The sequence below is a fragment of the Halichondria panicea genome, chromosome 2, assembly GCF_963675165.1.
Source record: "Halichondria panicea chromosome 2, odHalPani1.1, whole genome shotgun sequence".
Lineage (NCBI taxonomy): Eukaryota > Metazoa > Porifera > Demospongiae > Suberitida > Halichondriidae > Halichondria > Halichondria panicea.
Window position 1 is genome coordinate 5,429,484 of NC_087378.1, and position 23,816 is coordinate 5,453,299.

At 41.2% G+C, this 23,816-nt stretch overlaps 1 protein-coding gene across 1 annotated transcript in view; it reads left to right on the forward strand.

Annotated features, from left to right (window-relative positions):
* Nucleotides 1–23,816, forward strand: part of LOC135331225 (uncharacterized) — a 55,424-nt gene that overhangs the window by 9,309 nt on the left and 22,299 nt on the right. The window contains exons 25-78 of the mRNA XM_064526308.1: nt 529–609; nt 698–760; nt 1,480–1,898; nt 2,049–2,340; nt 2,748–2,828; nt 3,023–3,103; nt 3,298–3,378; nt 3,562–3,642; nt 3,839–3,919; nt 4,103–4,183; nt 4,323–4,403; nt 4,593–4,673; nt 4,859–4,939; nt 5,151–5,231; nt 5,413–5,493; nt 5,675–5,755; nt 6,019–6,455; nt 6,599–6,881; nt 7,547–7,627; nt 7,714–7,776; nt 8,034–8,452; nt 8,596–8,887; nt 9,290–9,370; nt 9,565–9,645; nt 10,004–10,084; nt 10,272–10,352; nt 10,492–10,572; nt 11,499–11,579; nt 11,762–11,842; nt 11,984–12,064; nt 12,248–12,328; nt 12,589–13,025; nt 13,172–13,463; nt 14,128–14,208; nt 14,410–14,472; nt 14,761–15,179; nt 15,323–15,599; nt 16,201–16,281; nt 16,463–16,525; nt 16,817–17,235; nt 17,379–17,649; nt 18,314–18,394; nt 18,596–18,658; nt 18,950–19,365; nt 19,509–19,800; nt 20,457–20,537; nt 20,738–20,800; nt 21,076–21,491; nt 21,638–21,920; nt 22,542–22,622; nt 22,820–22,900; nt 23,092–23,172; nt 23,367–23,447; nt 23,618–23,698. Of these exons, the coding sequence (XP_064382378.1) occupies nt 529–609; nt 698–760; nt 1,480–1,898; nt 2,049–2,340; nt 2,748–2,828; nt 3,023–3,103; nt 3,298–3,378; nt 3,562–3,642; nt 3,839–3,919; nt 4,103–4,183; nt 4,323–4,403; nt 4,593–4,673; nt 4,859–4,939; nt 5,151–5,231; nt 5,413–5,493; nt 5,675–5,755; nt 6,019–6,455; nt 6,599–6,881; nt 7,547–7,627; nt 7,714–7,776; nt 8,034–8,452; nt 8,596–8,887; nt 9,290–9,370; nt 9,565–9,645; nt 10,004–10,084; nt 10,272–10,352; nt 10,492–10,572; nt 11,499–11,579; nt 11,762–11,842; nt 11,984–12,064; nt 12,248–12,328; nt 12,589–13,025; nt 13,172–13,463; nt 14,128–14,208; nt 14,410–14,472; nt 14,761–15,179; nt 15,323–15,599; nt 16,201–16,281; nt 16,463–16,525; nt 16,817–17,235; nt 17,379–17,649; nt 18,314–18,394; nt 18,596–18,658; nt 18,950–19,365; nt 19,509–19,800; nt 20,457–20,537; nt 20,738–20,800; nt 21,076–21,491; nt 21,638–21,920; nt 22,542–22,622; nt 22,820–22,900; nt 23,092–23,172; nt 23,367–23,447; nt 23,618–23,698 (8,634 nt within the window). The remainder of the gene's footprint in view (nt 1–528; nt 610–697; nt 761–1,479; nt 1,899–2,048; nt 2,341–2,747; nt 2,829–3,022; nt 3,104–3,297; nt 3,379–3,561; nt 3,643–3,838; nt 3,920–4,102; nt 4,184–4,322; nt 4,404–4,592; nt 4,674–4,858; nt 4,940–5,150; nt 5,232–5,412; nt 5,494–5,674; nt 5,756–6,018; nt 6,456–6,598; nt 6,882–7,546; nt 7,628–7,713; nt 7,777–8,033; nt 8,453–8,595; nt 8,888–9,289; nt 9,371–9,564; nt 9,646–10,003; nt 10,085–10,271; nt 10,353–10,491; nt 10,573–11,498; nt 11,580–11,761; nt 11,843–11,983; nt 12,065–12,247; nt 12,329–12,588; nt 13,026–13,171; nt 13,464–14,127; nt 14,209–14,409; nt 14,473–14,760; nt 15,180–15,322; nt 15,600–16,200; nt 16,282–16,462; nt 16,526–16,816; nt 17,236–17,378; nt 17,650–18,313; nt 18,395–18,595; nt 18,659–18,949; nt 19,366–19,508; nt 19,801–20,456; nt 20,538–20,737; nt 20,801–21,075; nt 21,492–21,637; nt 21,921–22,541; nt 22,623–22,819; nt 22,901–23,091; nt 23,173–23,366; nt 23,448–23,617; nt 23,699–23,816) is intronic.

Below are 23,816 nucleotides of genomic sequence, written 5' to 3' on the forward strand. Positions count from 1 at the left end.
CGAATACAGAAACTTAACTGTGTATGTGTGTGTGTATTCCAGCTGATTAGCTGCTCAACGCTTACATTGCCACGGCAAACAGCTGTTATAGGCTTCTATATAGCCACATTTTTGTAGTACATGCAGTGAAGGCTGTTGCCTCTTCAAAATGGTTCATGGCATCATCTGTGTGCACAAATTTCATTTAAACAGCTGCAAAGCTGTGTATATGGCCAAAAACAGCAGCTATTGTGAATTCTGACCTCAAAGTCTTTGCAGATATGTATGCGTATAACGCCAAATTATCGAGGGGCTTAATTTTCGCTATTTTCGTGGGTTAGCAAATGTAACAGAAGACACAATTTCAAGTAGATTCAACGAAATGCTTTTAGAGGCCATTTCATGAAATTTAAGAGCCTCACACATTTCAGGCCTTTTTTCGTAATAATATTGACAGAAATTGCACATTACTAAACTTCTATCGTCATAGATCTAAGCTTCCCTTGTTTAACTACTGTTTCCATTAAGGTCATATTGTGTTTTGTATAGCCTGGAGAAGGTGCCAGTGGAAGTGGTGCGTTGTCAAAAGAAAGACACTCCCCCCATTCTCAACCAGATGGAGTTCTCACGGTGAGTTATAACGGTTTGTATGGCAGCCTCAACAAACTGAGTGCTGTAAATAGTAGCAGCATTAATGTCATATACATATGTTTTTTAGCCTGGAGAAGGTGTCGGTGGAAGTGGTGCGTCCCCCCATTCTCAACCCGAAGGAATTGTTAATGTGAGTTATAATTATGCGAAAGTACTTGTAGGCTCAATTCTGCTGAAGTCCACTGATTTTATCCGGTATGATATACATATCGAAAAAAGTCGGATACGCATCGTTCAATTAGTGGCCATGTCTCACCCACTACACTCGTTGGGTTCGCATTACAACTAACTAATGTACTACACTAGGGTGACACAAGGTGTCATGGGGCGAGCGTGTTAGCAGTACAGGTGTTTTGATGCATGTTGTTAGACCCTGTTTGAACTTATTGGGAACGAAAGTACTGTAGGTGCTGATACAAGCATAAACGTTTGTGAAAAGCTGTTTTAAGAACAGGGCTTTGTTGTTTACGTTTGGCTAGCCTGACTTCTTTCTCTTCAGCTGTTTCTTGGGCTCTTGCTTGTCTGTGTCGATCCCTCCTTATTCGAAGTCTTTCTTGTTTGCTTTCGTTGTCAGGATTCATTTTATGCAACTTTTTCTTATGCCTCCAGTTGTGCAAAATACACGAGGAATACACGAAATTGGTAAGGACCGCGTGTGTAAAAACCGGCTATCAGGCCGTACATACCGTGACATACATACAGAGAAATTGTCTACAGTCGTCACTAAGATAGGGCTCGCTACGCTCGCCCCAATCAACTCTATAACTACTTATAGTTCTAGATGTTCCATACATTTGCATGGGGCTTGTGAAGAACATAATTATGTTATTCATTTTCGTCCGTATGCAGGCTGGACTCTCAATGCCAAGAAACGCCATCAGTCAGTCTCAAGACAAAATCACATCTCCCCATTTGAATGCCCCACAATCCAACACTAAACATGGAGATGAAACGGGTTCTGGGGATGACACTGATTCTGAGAGTGATACGGATTACACAAAAGTAGTATCTTCAGAGAATTCCAAACGTTTACAAGATGAATCCCCAATGGATCAGCATCGCAAACGACGTACTCGCCGACTCTTGGGCAAGGAAGACAAGACAGGCGATACCCCAGCACAATACCAGTCACGCTATCGCCAGTCCCCACACAAGAAAGATTGGAGCAGACGAGATGGCCGCAGTAAACGGAAAGGAGAACAGCTCCTCGACAGTAATGTGACTGATTCACCCCTGCTGCAGGCTGACCCCAACCGCAGAAAGAAGAGGTAAGATCTGATTTGTACCTGGTGTATTTCGTGATTTAAGGTCAATGCATAGAATGTATTTTATCGAGTATAGTGCCTACCGTATATCGTATAATAATTATTGTCCCTTGTTATGGATTGACAGAAGCTGTTTTTTGTTTTTTGTTGCAGAGAAGACAAGTTGAAAGCCCGTGGACTTGATCCAAAGGAAATAAGTGAAGCTGCTGGAGATGACACATCTCCGAAAATCATAGATCGTCTGCTCAGTGAAAACAAACGACAAGCAATGAAACCTAAACCTTCCAATGATTCCAGAACCAGCAACAAACTTGTTGACGATAATGACCTGCCCCCAAGCACTCCCGCTGCTTCACCATTTAACGTTCCCACAGTAACACACACGAGCGAAGGAGGAGGGGCTCAGCAACTGCATGATGAGAGAAACAAGAACATCACTACCGGGGTGAGTGCTTTTATAATTGTGAGCCGTAAATCTTCTTGTAAAAGTTGACTTTTTTGTTTGTGTGACCATGGGAGCGCCAAGTTGAGCAGTTTCTTACAAGTTTCAGCATTGTTATCACTCGATGTGTAGCCGCATGAGAAATGCAGTAAAGTTAACTGTGTATGTGTGTATGTGTGTGTGTGTATTCCAGCTGATTAACTGCTCAACGCTTACATTGCCACGGCCAAACAGCTTCTAGTCTAGTATATGACTGTAAGAGTGTGACATGCATTATTATTCGATTGATGAAAAGTGTAAATTATTTTATATCTAAGCCATGAGTTCAGCCCAATCCATAGGATAACAGTATGTGTGGCACCCTCAACAAACTGATTTTAGTAGCAACATTAATGTCATATTTTTTGTAGCCTGGAGAAGGTGTCGGTGGAAGTGGTGCATTGTCGAAAGACGGGCACTCCCCCCACCCTCAACCAGATGGAGTTCTCAAGGTGAATTGTATACTTCATCTAGTGTTTTATACTGTAATGACTGTATAGGAGCGTGGCATCATTATTTGTGTGATAACAAGTGTAAAGTCTAATCCAAGCCTTTGTGACGAATGATAGCATTTTACATGTACATATGGCAGCCTCAAGAAACTGATTGTTATGTATAGTAGCAGCGTATATATATAATTTTGTAGCCTGGAAAAGATGCCAGTGGAAGTGGTGCACTGTCGAAAGAAAAACGCTCCCCCCATTCTCAACCAGATGGAGGTCTCAAGGTGAATTGTATACTTCATCTAGTGTTTTATAGTATAATGACTGTATAGGAGCGTGGCATCATTATTTGTGTGATAACAAGTGTAAAGTCTAATCCAAGCCTTTGTGACGAATGATAGCATTTTACATGTACATATGGCAGCCTCAAAAAACTGATTGTTATGTATAGTAGCAGCGTATATATATAATTTTGTAGCCTGGAAAAGATGCCAGTGGAAGTGGTGCACTGTCGAAAGAAAAACGCTCCCCCCATTCTCAACCAGATGGAGGTCTCAAGGTGAGTTATATACTTTGTCTAGTATAATCACTGTCGGAGTGTGACATCATTATTTATTTGATAATAAGTGTAAATTGTATTATATCTAAGCCATGAGTTCAGTCCAATCCAAAGGATAGCAGTATGTGTGGCACCCTCAACAAACTGATTTTAGTAGCAACATTAATGACATATTTTTTGTAGCCTGGAGAAGGTGCCAGTGGAAGTAGTGCATTGTCGAAAGACGGGCACTCCCCCCATCCTCAACCAGATGAAGTTCTCAAGGTAAATTGTATACTTCATCTAGTGTTTTATACTGTAATGACTGTATAGGAGCGTGGCATCATTATTTGTGTGATAACAAGTGTAAAGTCTAATCCAAGCCTTTGTGACGAATGATAGCATTTTACATGTACATATGGCAGCCTCAAGAAACTGATTGTTATGTATACTAGCAGCGTATATATATATAATTTTGTAGCCTGGAAAAGATGCCAGTGGAAGTGGTGCACTGTCGAAAGAAAAACGCTCCCCCCATTCTCAACCAGATGGATGTCTCAAGGTGAGTTATATACTATGTCTAGTATAATCACTGTCGGAGTGTGACATCATTATTTATTTGATAATAAGTGTAAATTGTATTATATCTAAGCCATGAGTTCAGTCCAATCCAAAGGATAGCAGTATGTGTAGCACCCTCAACAAACTGATTGTAGTAGCAACATTAATGTCATATTTGTTGTAGCCTGGAGAAGGTGCCAGTGGAAGTGGTGCGTTGTCGAAACAAAGACACTCCCCCCATTCTCAACCAGATGAAGTTCTCAAGGTGAGTTATATACTTTGTCTAGTATTGACTGTAGGAGTGTGACATTATTATTCGATTGATGATAAGTGTAAAGTGTAATCCATATGGAATCAGTCGATCGAAATGATTGCAGTTTGTACAAGTATATATCATTTTGTAGCTTGGAGAAGGTGCCAGTGGAAGTGGCGCATTGTCGAAAGAAAGACACTTCCCTCATTCTCAACCAGATGGAGTTCTCAAAGTGATTTATATGCTTGTCTAGTATAATGACTGAGGAAGTGTAACATCATTATTAATTTTGTTTGATGATAAGTGTAAAGTGTAACCCATTGGTTGAGTCCAATCCAAATGATAGCAGTGTGTATGACACCTTCAAAAAACTGATTGTTCTTTATAGTATATAGCAGCAATAATATCATATTTTTTGTAGCCTGGAGAAGGTACCAGTGGAAGTGGCGCGTTGTCGAAAGAAAGACACTCCCCCCATTCTCAACCAGATGGAGTTCTCAAGGTGAGTTATATACTTCGTCTATAAAATACTTACTGTAGGAGTGTGACATCATTATTCAGGTATAATGACAAATGTAAACTGTATTAGGTTCAGTCTAATCCAAATAATAGCAGTGTGTATAGCACCCTCAACAAACTGATTGCTGTATTTAGTATATAGCAGCTGTAATATTATATTTTTTGTAGCCTGGAGAAGGTGTCAGTGGAAGTGGTGCGTCATCAAAAGACGGTTACACCTCCCATCCTCAACCAGATGGAGTTGTCAAGGTGAATTGTATACTTCATCTATGTTTTATACTATAATGACTGTATAAGAGCGTGGCATCATTATTTGTTTGATGACAAGTGTAAAGTCTAATCCATAGGATCAGTAAGAGCCTTTGTGCCGAATGATAGCATTTTACATGTACATATGACAGCCTCAAGAAACTGATTGTTGTGTATAGTAGCAGTGTATAATTATACTATAATTTTGTAGCTTGGAGAAGGTGCCAGTGGAAGTGGTGCGTTGTCGAAAGAAAGACACTCTCCCCATTCTCAACCAGATGAAGTTCTCAAGGTGAGTTATATACTTTGTCTAGTATTATGATTGTAAGAGTGTAACATCATTATTCGTTTGATGATAAGTGTAAAGTGTAACCCTTGGGTTGAGTTCAATCCAAATGATAGCAGTTTGTATGGCAATCTCAAACAACTGATTGCTGTATATAGTAGCAGCTGCAATGTCATACTTTTTGTAGCCTGGAGAAGGGGTCCATGGAAGTGGTGCGTTGTCGAAAGAAAGGCACTCCTCCCATCCTCAACCAGATGAAGTTCTCAAGGTGAGTTACATTCTTTGTCTAGAATACTTACTGTAGGAGTGTGTCATCATTATTCGGGTATAATGACAAATGTCAAATGTATTGGATTCAGGCCAATCTAAATGATAGCAGTGTGTATGGCACCCTCAACAAACTGATTGCTGTATATAGTATAGCAGCAGTAATGTCGCATTTTTTGTAGCCTGGAGAAGATGTCGGTGGAAGTGGTGCGTTGTCGAGAGAAAGACACTACCCCCATTTTCAACCAGAGGGCGTTCCTAATGTGAGTTATAGTGATGCGAAAGTACTTGTAGGCTCAATTCTGCTGAAATCCACTGATTTGATCCGGTATAATTATGCATACTTGTCGAAAAAAGTCAGATACGCCTTGTTCAATTAGTGACCATGCCTCACATCGTTGGGTTCACATTACAAGTAACTAATCTACTACATCAACTCTATGGTTTTAGATATTCCGTACATCTGCATGGGGCTTCTTATTTTGTTAATAACATAATTATGTTATTGATTTTCGTCCGTATGCAGGCTGCACTTTCAATGCCAACAAACACCCTCAGTCAGTCTCAAGACGAAATCACTCCTCCCCATTTGGATGCCCAACAATCCAACACTGAACATGGAGATGAAACGGGTTCTGGGGATGACACTGATTCTGAGAGTGATACGAATTACACAAAATTAGCATCTTCGGAGGTTTCCAAACGTTTACATGAGCATCCCGAACAAATCAATGAATCCCCAATGGATCAGCATCACAAACGGCGTACTCGCCGACTCTTGGGCAAGGAAGACAAGACAGGCGATACCCCAGCACAATACCAATCACGCTATCGCCAGTCCCCACACAAAAAAGATCGGAGCAGACGAGATGGCCGCAGTAAACGAAAAGGAGAACAGCTCCTTGACAGTAAGGTGACTGATTCACCCCTGTTGCAGGCTAACGCCAACCGCAAAAAGAAGAGGTAAGATCTGATTTGTGCCTGGTGTATTTCGTGATTTAAGGTCAATGCATGGAATGTATTTTATCGAGTATAGTTCCTACCGTATATCGTATATTTTCCTTTGTTATGGATTGACAGAAGCTGTTTTGTGTTTGTTGTTGCAGAGAAGAAAAGTTGAAAGCCCGTGGACTTGATCCAAAGGAAATAAGTGAAGCTGCTGGAGATGACACATCTCCGAAAATCATAGATCGTCTGCTCAGTGAAAACAAACAACAAGCAAACCTTCCTATACCTTCCAGAACCAGCAACAAACTTGTTGACGATAATGACCTGTCCCCAAGCACTCCCGCTGCTTCACCATTGAACATTCCCACAGTAACCCACACGAGCAAAGGAGGAGGGGCTCACCAACTGCATGATGAGAGAAACAAGAACATCACTACCAGGGTGAGTGCTTTTATTATTGTTCAGAAGAGCCGTCAATCTCCTTGTAAAAGTTGACCGTGGGAGCACCAAGTTGAGCAGTTTCTTACAAGTTTCAGTATTATTATGACTCGAGGCGTAGCCTCATGAGGAATACAGAAGCTTAACTGTGTATGGTGTATGTGTGTGTATTCCAGCTGATTAGCTGCTCAACGTTTACATTGCCATGGCAAACAGCTGTTATAGGCTTCTATATATAGCCACATTTTTGTAGTACATGCAGTGAAGGCTGTTGCCTCTTCAAAATGGTTCATGGCATCATCTGTGTGCAAAAATTTCATTTGAACAGCTGCAAAAATGTGTATATGGCCAGAAACAGCAGCCATTGTGAATTCTGACCTCAAAGTCTTTGCAGATATGTATGCGTATAACGCCAAATTATCGAGGGGCTTAATTTTCGCTATTTTCGTGGGTTAGCAAATGTAACAGAAGACACAATTTCAAGTAGATTCAACGAAACGCTTTAAGAGGCCATTTCATAAAATTTAAGAGCCTCACACGTTTCAGGCCTTTTTTCGTAATAAAAAATATTGACAGGAATTGCACATTACTAAACTTCTATCGTCATAGATCTAAGCTTCCCTTGTTCAACTTCTGTTTCCATTAAGGTCATATTGTGTTTCGTATAGCCTGGAGAAGGTGCCAGTGGAAGTGGTGCATTGTCGAAAGAAAGACGCTCCCCCCATTCTCAACCAGATGGAGTTCTCACGGTGAGTTATAACGGTTTGTATGGCAGCCTCAACAAACTGAGTGCTGTAAATAGTAGCAGCATTAATGTCATAATTATGTTTTTTAGCCTGGAGAAGGTGTCAGTGGAAGTGGTGCGTCCCCCCATTCTCAACCCGAAGGAATTCTTAATGTGAGTTATAATTATGCGAAAGTATTTGTAGGCTCAATTCTGCTGAAGTCCACCGATTTTATCGGGTATAATTATGTATGCATATCGAAGAAAGTCGGATACGCATCGTTCAATTAGTGGCCATGCCTCACCCACTACACTCATTGGGTTCGCATTACAAATAACTAATCTACTGCATCAACTCAATAACTACTTATAGTTCTAGATGTTCCATACATTTGCATGGGGCTATGTTATTCATTTTCGTCCGTATTCAGGCTGGACTCTCAACGCCAAGAAACACCCTCAGTCAGTCTCAAGACAAAATCACATCTCCCCATTTGAATGCCCCACAATCCAACACTGAACATGGAGATGAAACGGATTCTGGGGATGACACTGATTCTGAGAGTGATACGGATTACACAAAAGTAGCATCTTCGGAGGATTCCAAACGTTTACAAGATGAATCCCCAATGGATCAGCATCACAAACGGCGTACTCGCCGACTCTTGGGCAAGGAAGACAAGACAGGCGATACCCCAGCACAATACCAGTCACGCTATCGCCAGTCCCCACACAAGAAAGATCGGAGCAGACGAGATGGCCGCAGTAAACGGAAGGGAGAACAGCTCCTCGACAGTAATGTGACTGATTCACCCCTGTTGCAGGCTGACCCCAACCGCAGAAAGAAGAGGTAAGAACTGATTTGTACCTGGTTTATTTTGTGATTTAAGGTCAATGCATAGAATGTATTTTATCGAGTATAGTTACTACCGTATATCGTATATTGTCCCTTGTTATGGATTGACAGAAGCTGTTTTGTGTTTGTTGTTGCAGAGAATACAAGTTAAAAGCCCATGGACTTGATCCAATGGAAATAAGTGAAGCTGCTGGAGATGACACATCTCCGAAAATCATAAATCGTCTGCTCACTGAAAACAAACAACAAGCAATGAAACCTAAACCTTCCAATGATTCCAGAACCAGCAACAAACTTGTTGACGATAATGACCTGCCCCCAAGTACTCCCGCTGCTTCACCATTGAACGTTCCCACAGTAACCCACACGAGCAAAGGAGGATGGGCTCACCAACTGCATGATGAGAGAAACAAGAACATCACTACCAGGGTGAGTGCTTTTATTATTGTTCAGAAGAGCCGTCAATCTCCTTGTAAAAGTTGACTTTTGTATGACCGTGGGAGCGCCAAGTTGAGCAGTTTCTTACAAGTTTCAGCATTGTTATCACTCGATGTGTAGCTGCATGAGGAATGCAGTAAAGTTAACTGTGTATGTGTGTGTGTGTGTATTCCAGCTGATTAACTGCTCAACGCTTACATTGCCACTGCCAAACAGCTTCTAGTCTAGTATAATGACTGTAAGAGTGTGACATGCATCATTATTCGATTGATGAAAAGTGTAAATTATTTTATATCTAAGCCATGAGTTCAGCCCAATCCAAAGGATAGCAGTATGTGTGGCACCCTCAATAAATTGATTGCTGTAGCAACAGTAATGTTATATTTTTTGTAGCCTGGAGAAGGTGTCGGTGGAAGTGGTGCATTGTCGAAAGACGGGCACTCCCCCCATCCTCAACCAGATGAAGTTCTCAAGGTGAATTGTATACTTCATCTAGTGTTTTATACTGTAATGACTGTATAGGAGCGTGGCATCATTATTTGTGTGATAACAAGTGTAAAGTCTAATCCAAGCCTTTGTGACGAATGATAGCATTTTACATGTACATATGGCAGCCTCAAGAAACTAATTGTTATATATAGTAGCAGCGTATATATATAATTTTGTAGCCTGGAAAAGATGCCAGTGGAAGTGGTGCACTGTCGAAAGAAAAACACTCCCCCCATTCTCAACCAGATGGAGGTCTCAAGGTGAGTTATATACCGTATAGCGGGTAATTTTTGGGGGACAAAATATTCGTGGTTCAGCAATATTGAGACATTTCAGGGATAATATTTTCGTGTGTTGCTGCTTGGATTGTAGGTAAAGGTAGGCAAGGTCGCTTCATTCGTGGGTAAAATATTCGTGGTCAGACCTCCAACCACGAAAACCACGAATATTTTGCCCCACGAAAATTACCAGCTATACGGTACTTTGTCTAGTATAATCACTGTCGGAGTGTGACATCATTATTTATTTGATAATAAGTGTAAATTGTATTATATCTAAGCCATGGGTTCGGTCCAATCCAAATGATAGCAGTTTGTACAAGTATATATAATTTTGTAGCTTGGAGAAGGTGCCAGTGGAAGTGGCGCGTTGTCGAAAGAAAGACACTCCCCCCATTCTCAACTAGATGGAGTTCTCAAGGTGAGTTATATACTTTGTCTAGTATAATGACTGTCAGAGTGTGACATCATTATTCAATTGATGAAAAGTGTAAATTATTTTATATCTAAGCCATGAATGAGTTCAGTCCAATCCAAAGGATAGCAGTATGTGTGACACCCTCAACAAACTGATTTTAGTAGCAACATTAATGTCATATTTTTTGTAGCCTGGAGAAGGTGCCAGTGGAAGTGGTGCGTTGTCGAAACAAAGACACTCCCCCCATTCTCAACCAGATGAAGTTCTCAAGGTGAGTTATATACTTTGTCTAGTATTGACTGAAGGAGTGTGACATCATTATTCGATTGATGATAAGTGTAAAGTGTAACCCATATGGGTTCAGTCGATCCAAATGATTGCAGTTTGTACAAGTATATATCATTTTGTAGCTTGGAGAAGGTGCCAGTGGAAGTGGCACATTGTCGAAAGAAAGACACTTCCCTCATTCTCAACCAGATGGAGTTCTCAAAGTGAGTTATATGCTTGTCTAGTATAATGACTGAGGAAGTGTAACATCATTATTAATTTTGTTTGATGATAAGTGTAAAGTGTAACCCATTGGTTGAGTCCAATCCAAATGATAGCAGTGTGTATGACACCTTCAAAAAACTGATTGTTCTTTATAGTATATAGCAGCAATAATGTCATATTTTTTTGTAGCCTGGACAAGGTACCAGTGGAAGTGGCGCGTTGTCGAAAGAAAGACACTCCCAACCAGATGAAGTTCTCAAGGTGAGTTACATACTTTATCTAGTGTATTGACTGTAGGAGTGTGACATCATTATTTGATTGATGATAAGTGTAAAGTGTAACCCATATGGGTTCAGTCGATCCAAATGATAGCAGTTTGTACAAGTACATATAATTTTGTAGCTTGGAGAAGGTGCCAGTGGAAGTGGCGCGTTGTCGAAAGAAAGACATTCCCCCCATTCTCAACCAGATGGAGTTCTCAAGGTGAGTTATATACTTCGTCTATAGAATACTTACTGTAGGAGTGTGACATCATTATTTACGTATAATGACAAATGTAAACTGTATTAGGTTCAGTCCAATCCGCAGTGTGTATGGCACCACCCTCAACAAACTGATTGTTGTGTATTGTAGCAGTGTATAATTATATATAATTTTGTAGCCTGGAGAAGGTGCCAGTGGAAGTGGTGCGTTGTCGAAAGAAAGACACTCTCCCCATTCTCAACCAGATGAAGTTCTCAAGGTGAGTTATATACTTTGTCTAGTATTGACTGTTGGAGTGTGACATCATTATTCGATTGATGATAAGTGTAAAGTGTAACCCATTGGTTGAGTCCAATCCAAATGATAGCAGTGTGTATGACACCTTCAAAAAACTGATTGTTCTTTATAGTATATAGCAGCAATAATGTCATGTTTTTTGTAGCCTGGACAAGGTACCAGTGGAAGTGGCGCGTTGTCGAAAGAAAGACACTCCCCCCATTCTCAACCAGATGGAGTTCTCAAGGTGAGTTATATACTTTGTCTAGTATTATGATTATAAGAGTGTAACATCATTATTCGTTTGATGATAAGTGTATAAAGTGTAACCCTTGGGTTGAGTTCAATCCAAATGATAGCAGTTTGTATGGCAATCTCAAAAAACTGATTGCTGTATATAATAGCTGGAGTAATGTCATATTTTTGTAGCTTGGAGAAGGGGTCCGTGGAAGTGGTGCGTTGCCGAAAGAAAGGCACTCCTTCCATCCTCAACCAGATGAAATTCTCAAGGTGAGTTACATACTTTATCTAGTGTATTGACTGTAGGAGCGTGACATCATTATTCGATTGATGATAAGTGTAAAGTGTAACCCATATGGGTTCAGTCGATCCAAATGATAGCAGTTTGTACAAGTACATATCATTTTGTAGCTTGGAGAAAGTGCCAGTGGAAGTTGCGCGTTGTCGAAAGAAAGACACTCCCCATATTCTCAACCAGATGGAGTTCTCAAGGTGAGATATATACTTAGTCTATAGAATACTTAGTGTAGGAGTGTGACATCATTATTCAGGTATAATGGCAAATGTAAACTGTATTAGGTTCAGTCCAATCTAAATGATAGCAGTGTGTATGGCACCCTCAACAAACTGATTGCTGTATATAGTATAGCAGCAGTAATGTCGCATTTTTTGTAGCCTGGAGAAGATGTCAGTGGAAGTGGTGCGTTGTCGAGAGAAAGACACTACCCCCATTTTCAACCAGAGGGCGTTCTTAATGTGAGTTATAGTTATGCGAAAGTACTTGTAGGCTCAATTCTGCTGAAATCCACTGATTTGATTCGGTATAATTATGTATACTTGTCAAAAAAGTCAGATACACCTCGTTCAATTAGTGACCATGCCTCACATTGTTGGGTTCACATTACAAGTAACTAATCTAATACATTAACTATGGTTTTAGATATTCCATACATCTGCATGGCGCTTTTTATTTTGTTAATAACATAATTATGTTATAGATTTTCGTCCGTATGCAGGCTGGACTTTCAATGCCAACAAACACCCTCAGTCAGTCTCAAGACGAAATCACTCCTCCCCATTTGGATGCCCCACAATCCAACACTGAACATGGAGATGAAACGGGTTCTGGGGATGACACTGATTCTGAGAGTGATACGGATTACACAAAAGTAGCATCTTCGGAGGTTTCCAAACGTTTACATGAGCATCCCGAACAAATCAATGAAGCCCCAATGGATCAGCATCACAAACGGCGTACTCGCCGACTCTTGGGCAAGGAAGACAAGACAGGCGATACCCCAGCACAATATCAGTCACGCTATCGCCAGTCCCCACACAAGAAAGATCGGAGCAGACGAGATGGCCGCAGTAAACGAAAAGGAGAACAGCTCCTTGACAGTAAGGTGACTGATTCACCCCTGTTGCAGGCTAACGCCAACCACAAAAAGAAGAGGTAAGATCTGATGTGTACCTGGTGTATTTCGTGATTTAAGGTCAATGCATAGAATGTATTTTATCGAGTATAGTTCCTACCGTATATCGTATATTATTGTCCCTTGTTATGGATTGACAGAAGCTGTTTTGTGTTTGTTGTTGCAGAGGAGACAAGTTGAAAGCCCGTGGACTTGATCCAAAGAAAATAAGTGAAGCTGCTGGAGATGACACATCTCCGAAAATCATAGATCGTCTGCTCACTGAAAACAAACAACAAGCAATGAAACCTAAACCTTCCAATGATTCCCGAACCAGCAACAAACTTGTTGACGATAATGACCTGCCCCCAAGCACTCCCGCTGCTTCACCATTGAACGTTCCCACAGTAACCCACACGAGCAAAGGAGGAGGGGCTCACCAACTGCATGATGAGAGAAACAAGAACATCACTACCAGAGTGAGTGCTTTTATTATTGTTCAGAAGAGCCGTCAATCTCCCTGTAAAAGTTGACTTTTGTATGACCGTGGGAGCACCAAGTTGAGCAGTTTCTTGCAAGTTTCAGCATCAATATGACTCGAGGCGTAGCCTCATGAGGAATACAGAAGCTTAACTGTGTATGTATTCCAGCTGATAGCTGCTCAACGTTTACATTGCCATGGCAAACAGCTGTTATAGGCTTCTATATAGCCACATTTTTGTAGTACATGCAGTGAAGGCTGTTGCCTCTTCAAAATGGTTTGTGGCATCATCTGTGTGCACAAATTTCATTTAAACAGCTGCAAAGCTGTGTATATGGCCAGAAACAGCAGCCGTTGTGAATTCTGACCGCAAAGTCTTTGCAGATATGTATGCGAAATTATCGAGCTTAATTTTCACTGTTTTCGTGGGTTAGCAATACTCTACGAAATGTAACAGAAGACACAATTTCAAGTAGATTCAACGAAATGCTTTTAGAGGCCACTTCATGAAATTTAAGAGCCTCACACATTTCAGGCCTTTTTTCGTTTTTAATTTTTCTTAATTGACAGGAATTGCACATTACTAAACTTCTATCGTCATAGATCTAAGCTTCCCTTGTTCAACTTCTGTTTCCATTAAGGTCATATTGTGTTTTGTATAGCCTGGAGAAGGTGCCAGTGGAAGTGGTGCGTTGTCGAAAGAAAGACACTCCCCCCATTCTCAACCAGATGGAGTTCTCACGGTGAGTTATATACTTCATCTAGAATACTTACTGTAGGAGCGTGACATCATTGTTCGATTGATGATACATGTATGTGTAAAGTGCACGTATTATACTTTAAGCCATGGGTTCAGTTCAATCCAAATGATAGCAGTTTGTATGGCAGCCTCAACGAACTGAGTGCTGTAAATAGTAGCAGCATTAATGTCACATGTTTTTTAGCCTGGAGAAGGTGTTGGTGGAAGTGATACGTCCCCCCATTCTCAACCCGAAGGAATTCTTAATGTGAGTTATAATTATGCGAAAGTACTTGTAGGCTCAATTCTGCTGAAGTCCACTGATTTTATCCGGTATAATTATGTATTATATACATATCGAAAAAAGTCGGATACGCATCGTTCAATTATAGTGGCCATGTCTCACCCACTACACTCGTTGGGTTCGCATTACAACTAACTAATCTACTACATCAACTCTATAACTACTTATAGTTCTAGATTTTCCATACATTTGCATGGGGCTTCTTATTTTGTGAAGAACATAATTATGTTATTCATTTTCGTCCGTATTCAGGTTGGACTCTCAATGCCAAGAAACGCCCTCAGTCAGTCTCAAGACAAAATCACATCTCCCCATTTGAATGCCCCACAATCCAACACTGAACATGGAGATGAAACGGGTTCTGGGGATGACACTGATTCTGAGAGTGATACGGATTACACAAAAGTAGCATCTTCGGAGGATTCCAAACGTTTACAAGATGAATCCCCACTGGATCAGCATCGCAAACGGCGTACTCGTCGACTCTTGGGCAAGGAAGACAAGACAGGCAATACCCCAGCACAATACCAGTCACGCTATCGCCAGTCCCCACACAAGAAAGATCGGAGCAGACGAGATGGCCGCAGTAAACGGAAAGGAGAACAGCTCCTCGACAGTAATGTGACTGATTCACCCCTGCTGCAGGCTGACCCCAACCGCAGAAAGAAGAGGTAAGAACTGATTTGTGCCTGGTGTATTTCGTGATTTAAGGTCAATGCATAGAATGTATTTTATCGAGTATAGTGCCTACCGTATATCGTATGTTGTCCCTTGTTATGGATTGACAGAAGCTGTTTTGTGTTTTTTGTTGCAGAGAAGACAAGTTGAAAGCCCGTGGACTTGATCCAAAGGAAATAAGTGAGGCTGCTGGAAATGACACATCTCCGAAAATCATAGATCGTCTGCTCAGTGAAAACAAACAACAAGCAATGAAACCTAAACCTTCCAATGATTCCAGAACCAGCAACAATGACCTGCCCCCAAGCACTCCCGCTGCTTCACCATTGAACGTTCCCACAGTAACCCACACGAGCAAAGGAGGAGGGGCTCACCAACTGCATGATGAGAGAAACAAGAACATCACTACCAGGGTGAGTGGTTTTATTATTGTTCAGAAGAGCCGTCAATCTCCCTGTAAAAGTTGACTTTTGTATGACCGTGGGAGCGCTAAGTTGAGCAGTTTCTTACAAGTTTCAGTATTATTATGACTCGAGGCGTAGCCTCATGAGGAATACAGAAACTTAACTGTGTATGTGTGAATGTGTGTGTGTATTCCAGCTGATTAGCTGCTCAACGCTTACATTGCCACAGCAAACAGCTTTTATATAGCCACATTTTTGTAGTACATGCAGTGAAGGCTGTTGCCTCTTCAAAATGGTTTGTGGCATAAACAGCAGCCATTGTGAATTCTGACCTTAAAGTCTTTGCAGATATGTATGCGTATAACGCCAAATTATCGAGGGGCTTAATGTTCGCTGTTTTCGTGGGTTAGCAAATGTAACAGAAGACACAATTTCAAGTAGATTCAACGAAATGCTTTTAGAGGCCATTTAAGAGCCTCACACATTTGAGGCCTTTTTTCGTAATAATATTGACAGGAATTGCACATTACTAAACTTCTATCGTCATATAGATCTAAGCTTCCCTTGTTCAACTTCTGTTTCCATTAAGGTCATGTTGTGTTTTGTATAGCCTGGAGAAGGTGCCAGTGGAAGTGGTGCGTTGTCGAAAGAAAGACTCACCCCCCATTCTCAAACAGATGGAGTTCTCATGGTGAGTTATATACTTCATCTAGAATACTTACTGTAGGAGCGTGACATCATTGTTCGATTGATGATACATGTATGTGTAAAGTGCACGTATTATACTTTAAGCCATGGGTTCAGTTCAATCCAAATGATAGCAGTTTGTATGGCTGTAAATAGTAGCAGCATTAATGTCACATGTTTTTTAGCCTGGAGAAGGTGTCGGTGGAAGTGATACGTCCCCCCATTCTCAACCCGAAGGAATTCTTAATGTGAGTTATAATATTATTATGCGAAAGTACTTGTAGGCTCAATTCTGCTGAAGTCCACTGATTTTATCCAGTATAATTATGTATTATATACATATCGAAAAAAGTCGGATACGCATCGTTTAATTAGTGGCCATGTCTCACCCACTACACTCGTTGGGTTCGCATTACAACTAACTAATCTACTACATCAACTCTATAACTACTTATAGTTCTAGATGTTCCATACATTTGCATGGGGCTTCTTATTTTGTGAAGAACATAATTATGTTATTCATTTTCGTCCGTATTCAGGTTGGACTCTCAATGCCAAGAAACGCCCTCAGTCAGTCTCAAGACAAAATCACATCTTCCCATTTGAATGCCCCACAATCCAACACTGAACATGGAGATGAAACGGGTTCTGGGGATGACACTGATTCTGAGAGTGGTACGGATTACACAAAAGTAGCATCTTCGGAGGATTCCAAACGTTTACAAGATGAATCCCCACTGGATCAGCATCGCAAACGGCGTACTCGTCGACTCTTGGGCAAGGAAGACAAGACAGGCAATACCCCAGCACAATACCAGTCACGCTATCGCCAGTCCCCACACAAGAAAGATCGGAGCAGACGAGATGGCCGCAGTAAACGGAAAGGAGAACAGCTCCTCGACAGTAATGTGACTGATTCACCCCTGCTGCAGGCTGACCCCAACCGCAGAAAGAAGAGGTAAGAACTGATTTGTGCTTGGTGTATTTCGTGATTTAAGGTCAATGCATAGAATGTATTTTATCGAGTATAGTGCCTACCGTATATCGTATGTTGTCCCTTGTTATGGATTGACAGAAGCTGTTTTGTGTTTTTTGTTGCAGAGAAGACAAGTTGAAAGCCCGTGGACTTGATCCAAAGGAAATAAGTGAGGCTGCTGGAAATGACACATCTCTCAGTGAAAACAAACGACAAGCAATGAAACCTAAACCTTCCAATGATTCCAGAACCAGCAACAAACTTGTTGACGATAATGACCTGCCCCCAAGCACTCCCGCTGCTTCAACATTGAACGTTCCCACAGTAACCCACACGAGCAAAGGAGGAGGGGCTCACCAACTGCATGATGAGAGAAACAAGAACATCACTACCAGGGTGAGTGGTTTTATTATTGTTCAGAAGAGCCGTCAATCTCCCTGTAAAAGTTGACTTTTGTATGACCGTGGGAGCACCAAGTTGAGCAGTTTTTTACAAGTTTCAGCATTGTTATGACTCGAGGCGTAGCCTCATGAGGAATACAGAAACTTAATTGTGTATGTGTGTATGTGTGTGTGTATTCCAGCTGATTAACTGCTCAACGCTTACATTGCCACGGCAAACAGCTTTTATATAGCCACATTTTTGTAGTACATGCAGTGAAGGCTGTTGCCTCTTCAAAATGGTTCGTGGCATCATCTGTGTGCACAAATTTCATTTAAACAGCTGCAAAGCTGTGTATATGGCCAGAAACAGTAGCCATTGTGAATTCTGATCTCAAAGTCTTTGCAGATATGTATGCGTATAACGCCAAATTATCTAGGGGCTTAATTTTCGCTGTTTTCGTGGGTTAGCAAATGTAACAGAAGACACAATTTCAAGTAGATTCAACGAAATGCTTTTAGAAGCCATTTCATGAAATTTAAGAGCCTCACACATTTCAGGCCTTTTTTGTAATAATATATTGACAGAAATTGCACATTACTAAACTTCTATCGTCATAGATCTAAGCTTCCCTTGTTCAACTTCTGTTTCCATTAAGGTCATATTGTGTTTTGTATAGCCTGGAGAAGGTGCCAGTGGAAGTGGTGCGTTGTCGAAAGAAAGACACTCCCCCCATTCTCAACCAGATGGAGTTCTCACGGTGAGTTATATACTTCATCTAGAATACTAACTGTAGGAGCGTGACATCATTGTTCGATTGATGATACATGTATGTGTAAAGTGCACGTATTATACTTTAAGCCATGGGTTCAGTTCAATCCAAATGATAGCAGTTTGTATGGCAGCCTCAACGAACTGAGTGCTGTAAATAGTAGCAGCATTAATGTCACATGTTTTTTAGCCTGGAGAAGGTGTCGGTGGAAGTGGTGCGTCCCCCCATTCTCAACCCGAAGGAATTCTTAATGTGAGTTATAATTATGCGAAAGTACTTGTAGGCTCAATTCTGCTGAAGTCCACTGATTTTATCCGGTATAATTATGTATTATATACATATCAAAAAAGTCGGATACGCATCGTTCAATTATAGTGGCCATGTCTCACTCACCCACTACACTCGTTGGGTTCGCATTACAACTAACTAATGTACTACATCAACTCTATAACTACTTATAGTTTTAGATGTTCCATACATTTGCATGGGGCTTCTTATTTTGTGAAGAACATAATTATGTTATTCATTTTCGTCCGTATTCAGGCTGGACTCTCAATGCCAAGAAACGCCCTCAGTCAGTCTCAGGACAAAATCACATCTCCCCATTTGAATGCCCCACAATCCAACACTGAACATGGAGATGAAACGGGTTTTGGGGATGACACTGATTCTGAGAGTGATACGGATTACACAAAAGTAGCATCTTCGGAGGATTCCAAACGTTTACAAGATGAATCTCCAATGGATCAGCATCACAAACGGCGTACTCGCCGACTCTTGGGCAAGGAAGACAAGACAGGCGATACCCCAGCACAATACCAGTCACGCTATCAGTCCCCACACAAGAAAGATCGGAGCAGACGAGATGGCCGCAGTAAACGGAAAGGAGAACAGCTCCTCGACAGTAATGTGACTGATTCACCCCTGCTGCAGGCTGACCCCAACCGCAGAAAGAAGAGGTAAGAACTGATTTGTGCCTGGTGTATTTCGTGATTTAAGGTCAATGCATAGAATGTATTTTATCGAGTATAGTGCCTACCGTATATCGTATATTGTCCCTTGTTATGGATTGACAGAAGCTGTTTTGTGTTTTTTGTTGCAGAGAAGACAAGTTGAAAGCCCGTGGACTTGATCCAAAGGAAATAAATGAAGCTGCTGGAGATGACACATCTCCGAAAATCATAGATCGTCTGCTCAGTGAAAACAAACAACAAGCAATGAAACCTAAACCTTTCAATGATTCCAGAACCAGCAACAAACTTGTTGACGATAATGACCTGCCCCCAAGCACTCCCGCTGCTTCACCATTGAACGTTCCCACAGTAACCCACACGAGCAAAGGAGGAGGAGCTCACCAACTGCATGATGAGAGAAACAAGAACATCACTACCAGGGTGAGTGCTTTTATTATTGTTCAGAAGAGCCGTCAATCTCCCTGTAAAAGTTGACTTTTGTATGACCGTGGGAGCACCAAGTTGAGCAGTTTCTTTACAAGTTTCAGCATTGTTATGACTCGAGACGTAGCCTTATGAGGAATACAGAAACTTAACTGTGTATGTGTGTATGTGTGTGTGTGTACTCCAGCTGAGATTAACTGCTCAACGCTTATATTGCCACAGCAAAACAGCTTTTATATAGCTACATTTTTGTAGTACATGCAGTGAAGGCTGTTGCCTCTTCAAATGGTTCGTGGCATCATCTGTGTGCACACATTTCATTTAAACAGCTGCAAAGCTGTGTATATGGCCAACAGTAGCCATTGTGAATTCTGATCTCAAAGTCTTTGCAGATATGTATGCGTATAACGCCAAATTATCGAGGGGCTTAATTTTCGCTGTTTTCGTGGGTTAGCAAATGTAACAGAAGACACAATCTCAAGTAGATTCAACGAAATGCTTTTAGAGGCCATTTCATGAAATTTAAGAGCCTTACACATTTCAGGCCTTTTTTTGTAATAATATTGACAGAAGTTGCACATTACTAAACTTCTATCGTCATAGATATAAGTTCAACTTCTGTTTCCATTAAGGTCATATTGTGTTTTGTATAGCTTGGAGAAGGTGCCAGTGGAAGTGGTGCGTTGTCAAAAGAAAGACACTCCCCCCATTCTCAACCAGATGGAGTTCTCACGGTGAGTTATATACTTCATCTAGAATACTTACTGTAGGAGCGTGACATCATTGTTCGATTGATGATACATGTATGTGTAAAGTGCACGTATTATACTGTAAGCCATGGGTTCAGTTCAATCCAAATGATAGCAGTTTGTATGGCAGCCTCAACAAACCGAGTGCTGTAAAAGTAGCAGCATTAATGTCACATGTTTTTTAGCCTGGAGACGGTGTCGGTGGAAGTGGTGCGTCCCCCCATTCTCAACCCGAAGGAATTCTTAATGTGAGTTATAATTATGCGAAAGTACTTGTAGGCTCAATTCTGCTGAAGTCCACTGATTTTATCATGTATTATATACATATCGAAAAAGTCGGATACGCATCGTTCAATTAGTGGCCATGTCTCACCCAATACACTCGTTGGGTTCGCATTACAACTAACTAATCTACTACATCAACTCTATAACTGCTTATAGTTCTAGATGTTCCATACATTTGCATGGGGCTTCTTATTTTGTGAAGAACATAATTATGTTATTCATTTTCGTCCGTATTCAGGCTGGACTCTCAATTCCAAGAAACGCCCTCAGTCAGTCTCAAGACAAAATCGCATCTCCCCATTTGAATTCCCCACAATCCAACACTGAACATGGAGATGAAACGGGTTCTGGGGATGACACTGATTCTGAGAGTGATACGGATTACACAAAAGTAGCATCTTCAGAGGATTCCAAACGTTTACAAGATGAATCCCCAATGGATCAGCATCACAAACGGCGTACTCGCCGACTCTTGGGCAAGGAAGACAAGACAGGCGATACCCCAGCACAATATCAGTCACGCTATCGCCAGTCCCCACACAAGAAAGATCGGAGCAGACGAGATGGCCGCAGTAAACGAAAAGGAGAACAGCTCCTCGACAGTGTGACTGATTCACCCCTGCTGCAGGCTGACGCCAACCGCAGAAAGAAGAGGTAAGAACTGATTTGTACCTGGTATATTTCCTAATTTAAGGTCAATGCATAGAATGTATTTTGTCGAGTATAGTGCCTACCGTATATCGTATATTATTGTCCCTTGTTATGGATTGACAGAAGCTGTTTTGTGTTTGTTGTTGCAGAGGAGACAAGTTGAAAGCCCGTGGACTTGATCCAAAGGAAATAAGTGAAGCTGCTGGAGATGACACATCTCCGAAAATCATAGATCGTCTGCTCAGTGAAAACAAACAACAAGCAAACCTTCCTAAACCTTCCAGAACCAGCAACAAACTTGTTGACGATAATGACCTGTCCCCAAGCATTCCCGCTGCTTCACCATTTAACATTCCCACAGTAACCCACACGAGCAAAGGAGGAGGAGCTCAGCAACTGCATGATGAGAGAAAGAAGAACATCACTACCGGGGTGAGTGCTTTTATTATTGTTCTCAGAAGAGCCATCAATCTCCTCGTAAAAGTTGACTTTTGTATGACCGTGGGAGCGCCAAGTTGAGTAGTTTTTTAGTTTCAGCATGGTGTAGTCGTACGAGGAATAAGTAAATCTGACTGTGTGTGTATATACCTACTGATTACTAACTAAATGCTCATCGCTTACATTGCAACAGAAACTATAGTGCTTCTATCTATAGGCTTCTATAAACCACATTCTTTCGTTCATGGATTTACTTATTTCTCGAGTTATGGGTACAGTAGAGGCTACAGTAAGGTTTGTTGCAGTCTCTTCGTAGCACCATTAACTTTATCTGATCTGCACAAAAAGTTCTATGCAAAGCTGCTCTGCCAAAAACAGCAGCCATTGCAGATCTTATGTTTTTAATTGACGGGAAAATACACACTACTAAACTCATACATCGATGCTTCTCTCCTTTAATTTATTTTTCCAGTTTATTCCTCTTCCTCAACACTCTAATACGTTGTTGACAGAAGCAAAACATGCCTCGAGGCATTAAGTATTTAGGTGCTTATGATTTTATATGTTTGGCAGCCTAGATTGTTAGCAGCAGTAATGTCACATCTTCTTTTGTAGACTGGAGAAGGTGTCAGGGGAAGTGGTGCGTTGTCGAGAGAAAATGATTCCACCCGTCCTCAATCAGATGGAGTTCTCAGGGTGAGTTATATACGAAATCACTTATAGGAGTGTAACGTCATTATTCGGTGACAAGCGTACACTGTATTAATTACTCTAAGCCATGGTTGCCAGGAGCGTAGCCAGACTTTTGAGACAAGCCTTTGTACAGTTTACATGTATTGCAGCTTTAACAAACTGAGTTTCTAGTAGCTAGCTGTAATGCCATAAATTTTCAGATTGAAGAAGGTGTCAGGGGAAGTGGTGCGCTGTCGAGAGAAAGAGACTCCGCCCATCCTCAACCAGATGGAGTTCTCAGGGTGAGTTATATTATACGAAAGGACCTATAGTCTTTGTTTGAAGTCATTATTCGGTGCATGACAATTGTTGCATTGCCATAGAATAGATAAGAGTATCTACTCTTAGTTCAGTGGAAGCCTTTCAACCTTTGCATGAATGGGCACCTCCACAACTAGTTATAGCAGCAGTAATGTCATATATTATTTTGTAGACTGGAGAAGGTGTCAGGGGAAGTGGTGCCTTGTCAAGAGAAAGACACTCCCCCCGTCCTCAATCAGAGAGGGTTATCAGGGTAAGTTATTTACAAATTACTTACATGTAGTTTAGTGATTCTGAAGTGTAACATCATTATTTGGTGACAGCGTACTGTATTACTCTAAGCCATGGGTGCAGTCCAAGCAGTAGCATTTTACATGTATGACAGCTAGTCTCAACATAATTCTGATTGTTGTCGTAGCAGCAGTAATATCACATTTTCGATTGTAGGCTAGTGAAGGTGTCAGAGGAAGTGGTGCATTATCGAGAGAAAGAGATTCCACGCATCCTCTACAAGATGCAGTTTTCAGAGTAAGATACTTATAATGACTGTAGGAGTATGACATCAGTATTTGGTTGACAATAAAGTGTATTATGAAGTCTAAGCTATGGGTTCAGTCCAAGCCTTTGTATAGTTTACATGTATGACAACTTCAACAAACTGAGTTTGTAGTAGCAGTTGTAATGCCACGAACTTTCAGGTTGAAGAAGGTGTCAGGGGAACTGGTGCGTTGTCGATAGAAAGAGACTCCGCCTACCCTCAACCAGATGGAGTTCTCAGGGTGAGTTATAAATATTATACGAAAGTATGGCCTATAGTCTTTGTTTAATTACTGTTAAGAGTATGACATCATTATTCGGTTCATGACAATTGTTGCATTGCTCCTCTAATTGCCATGT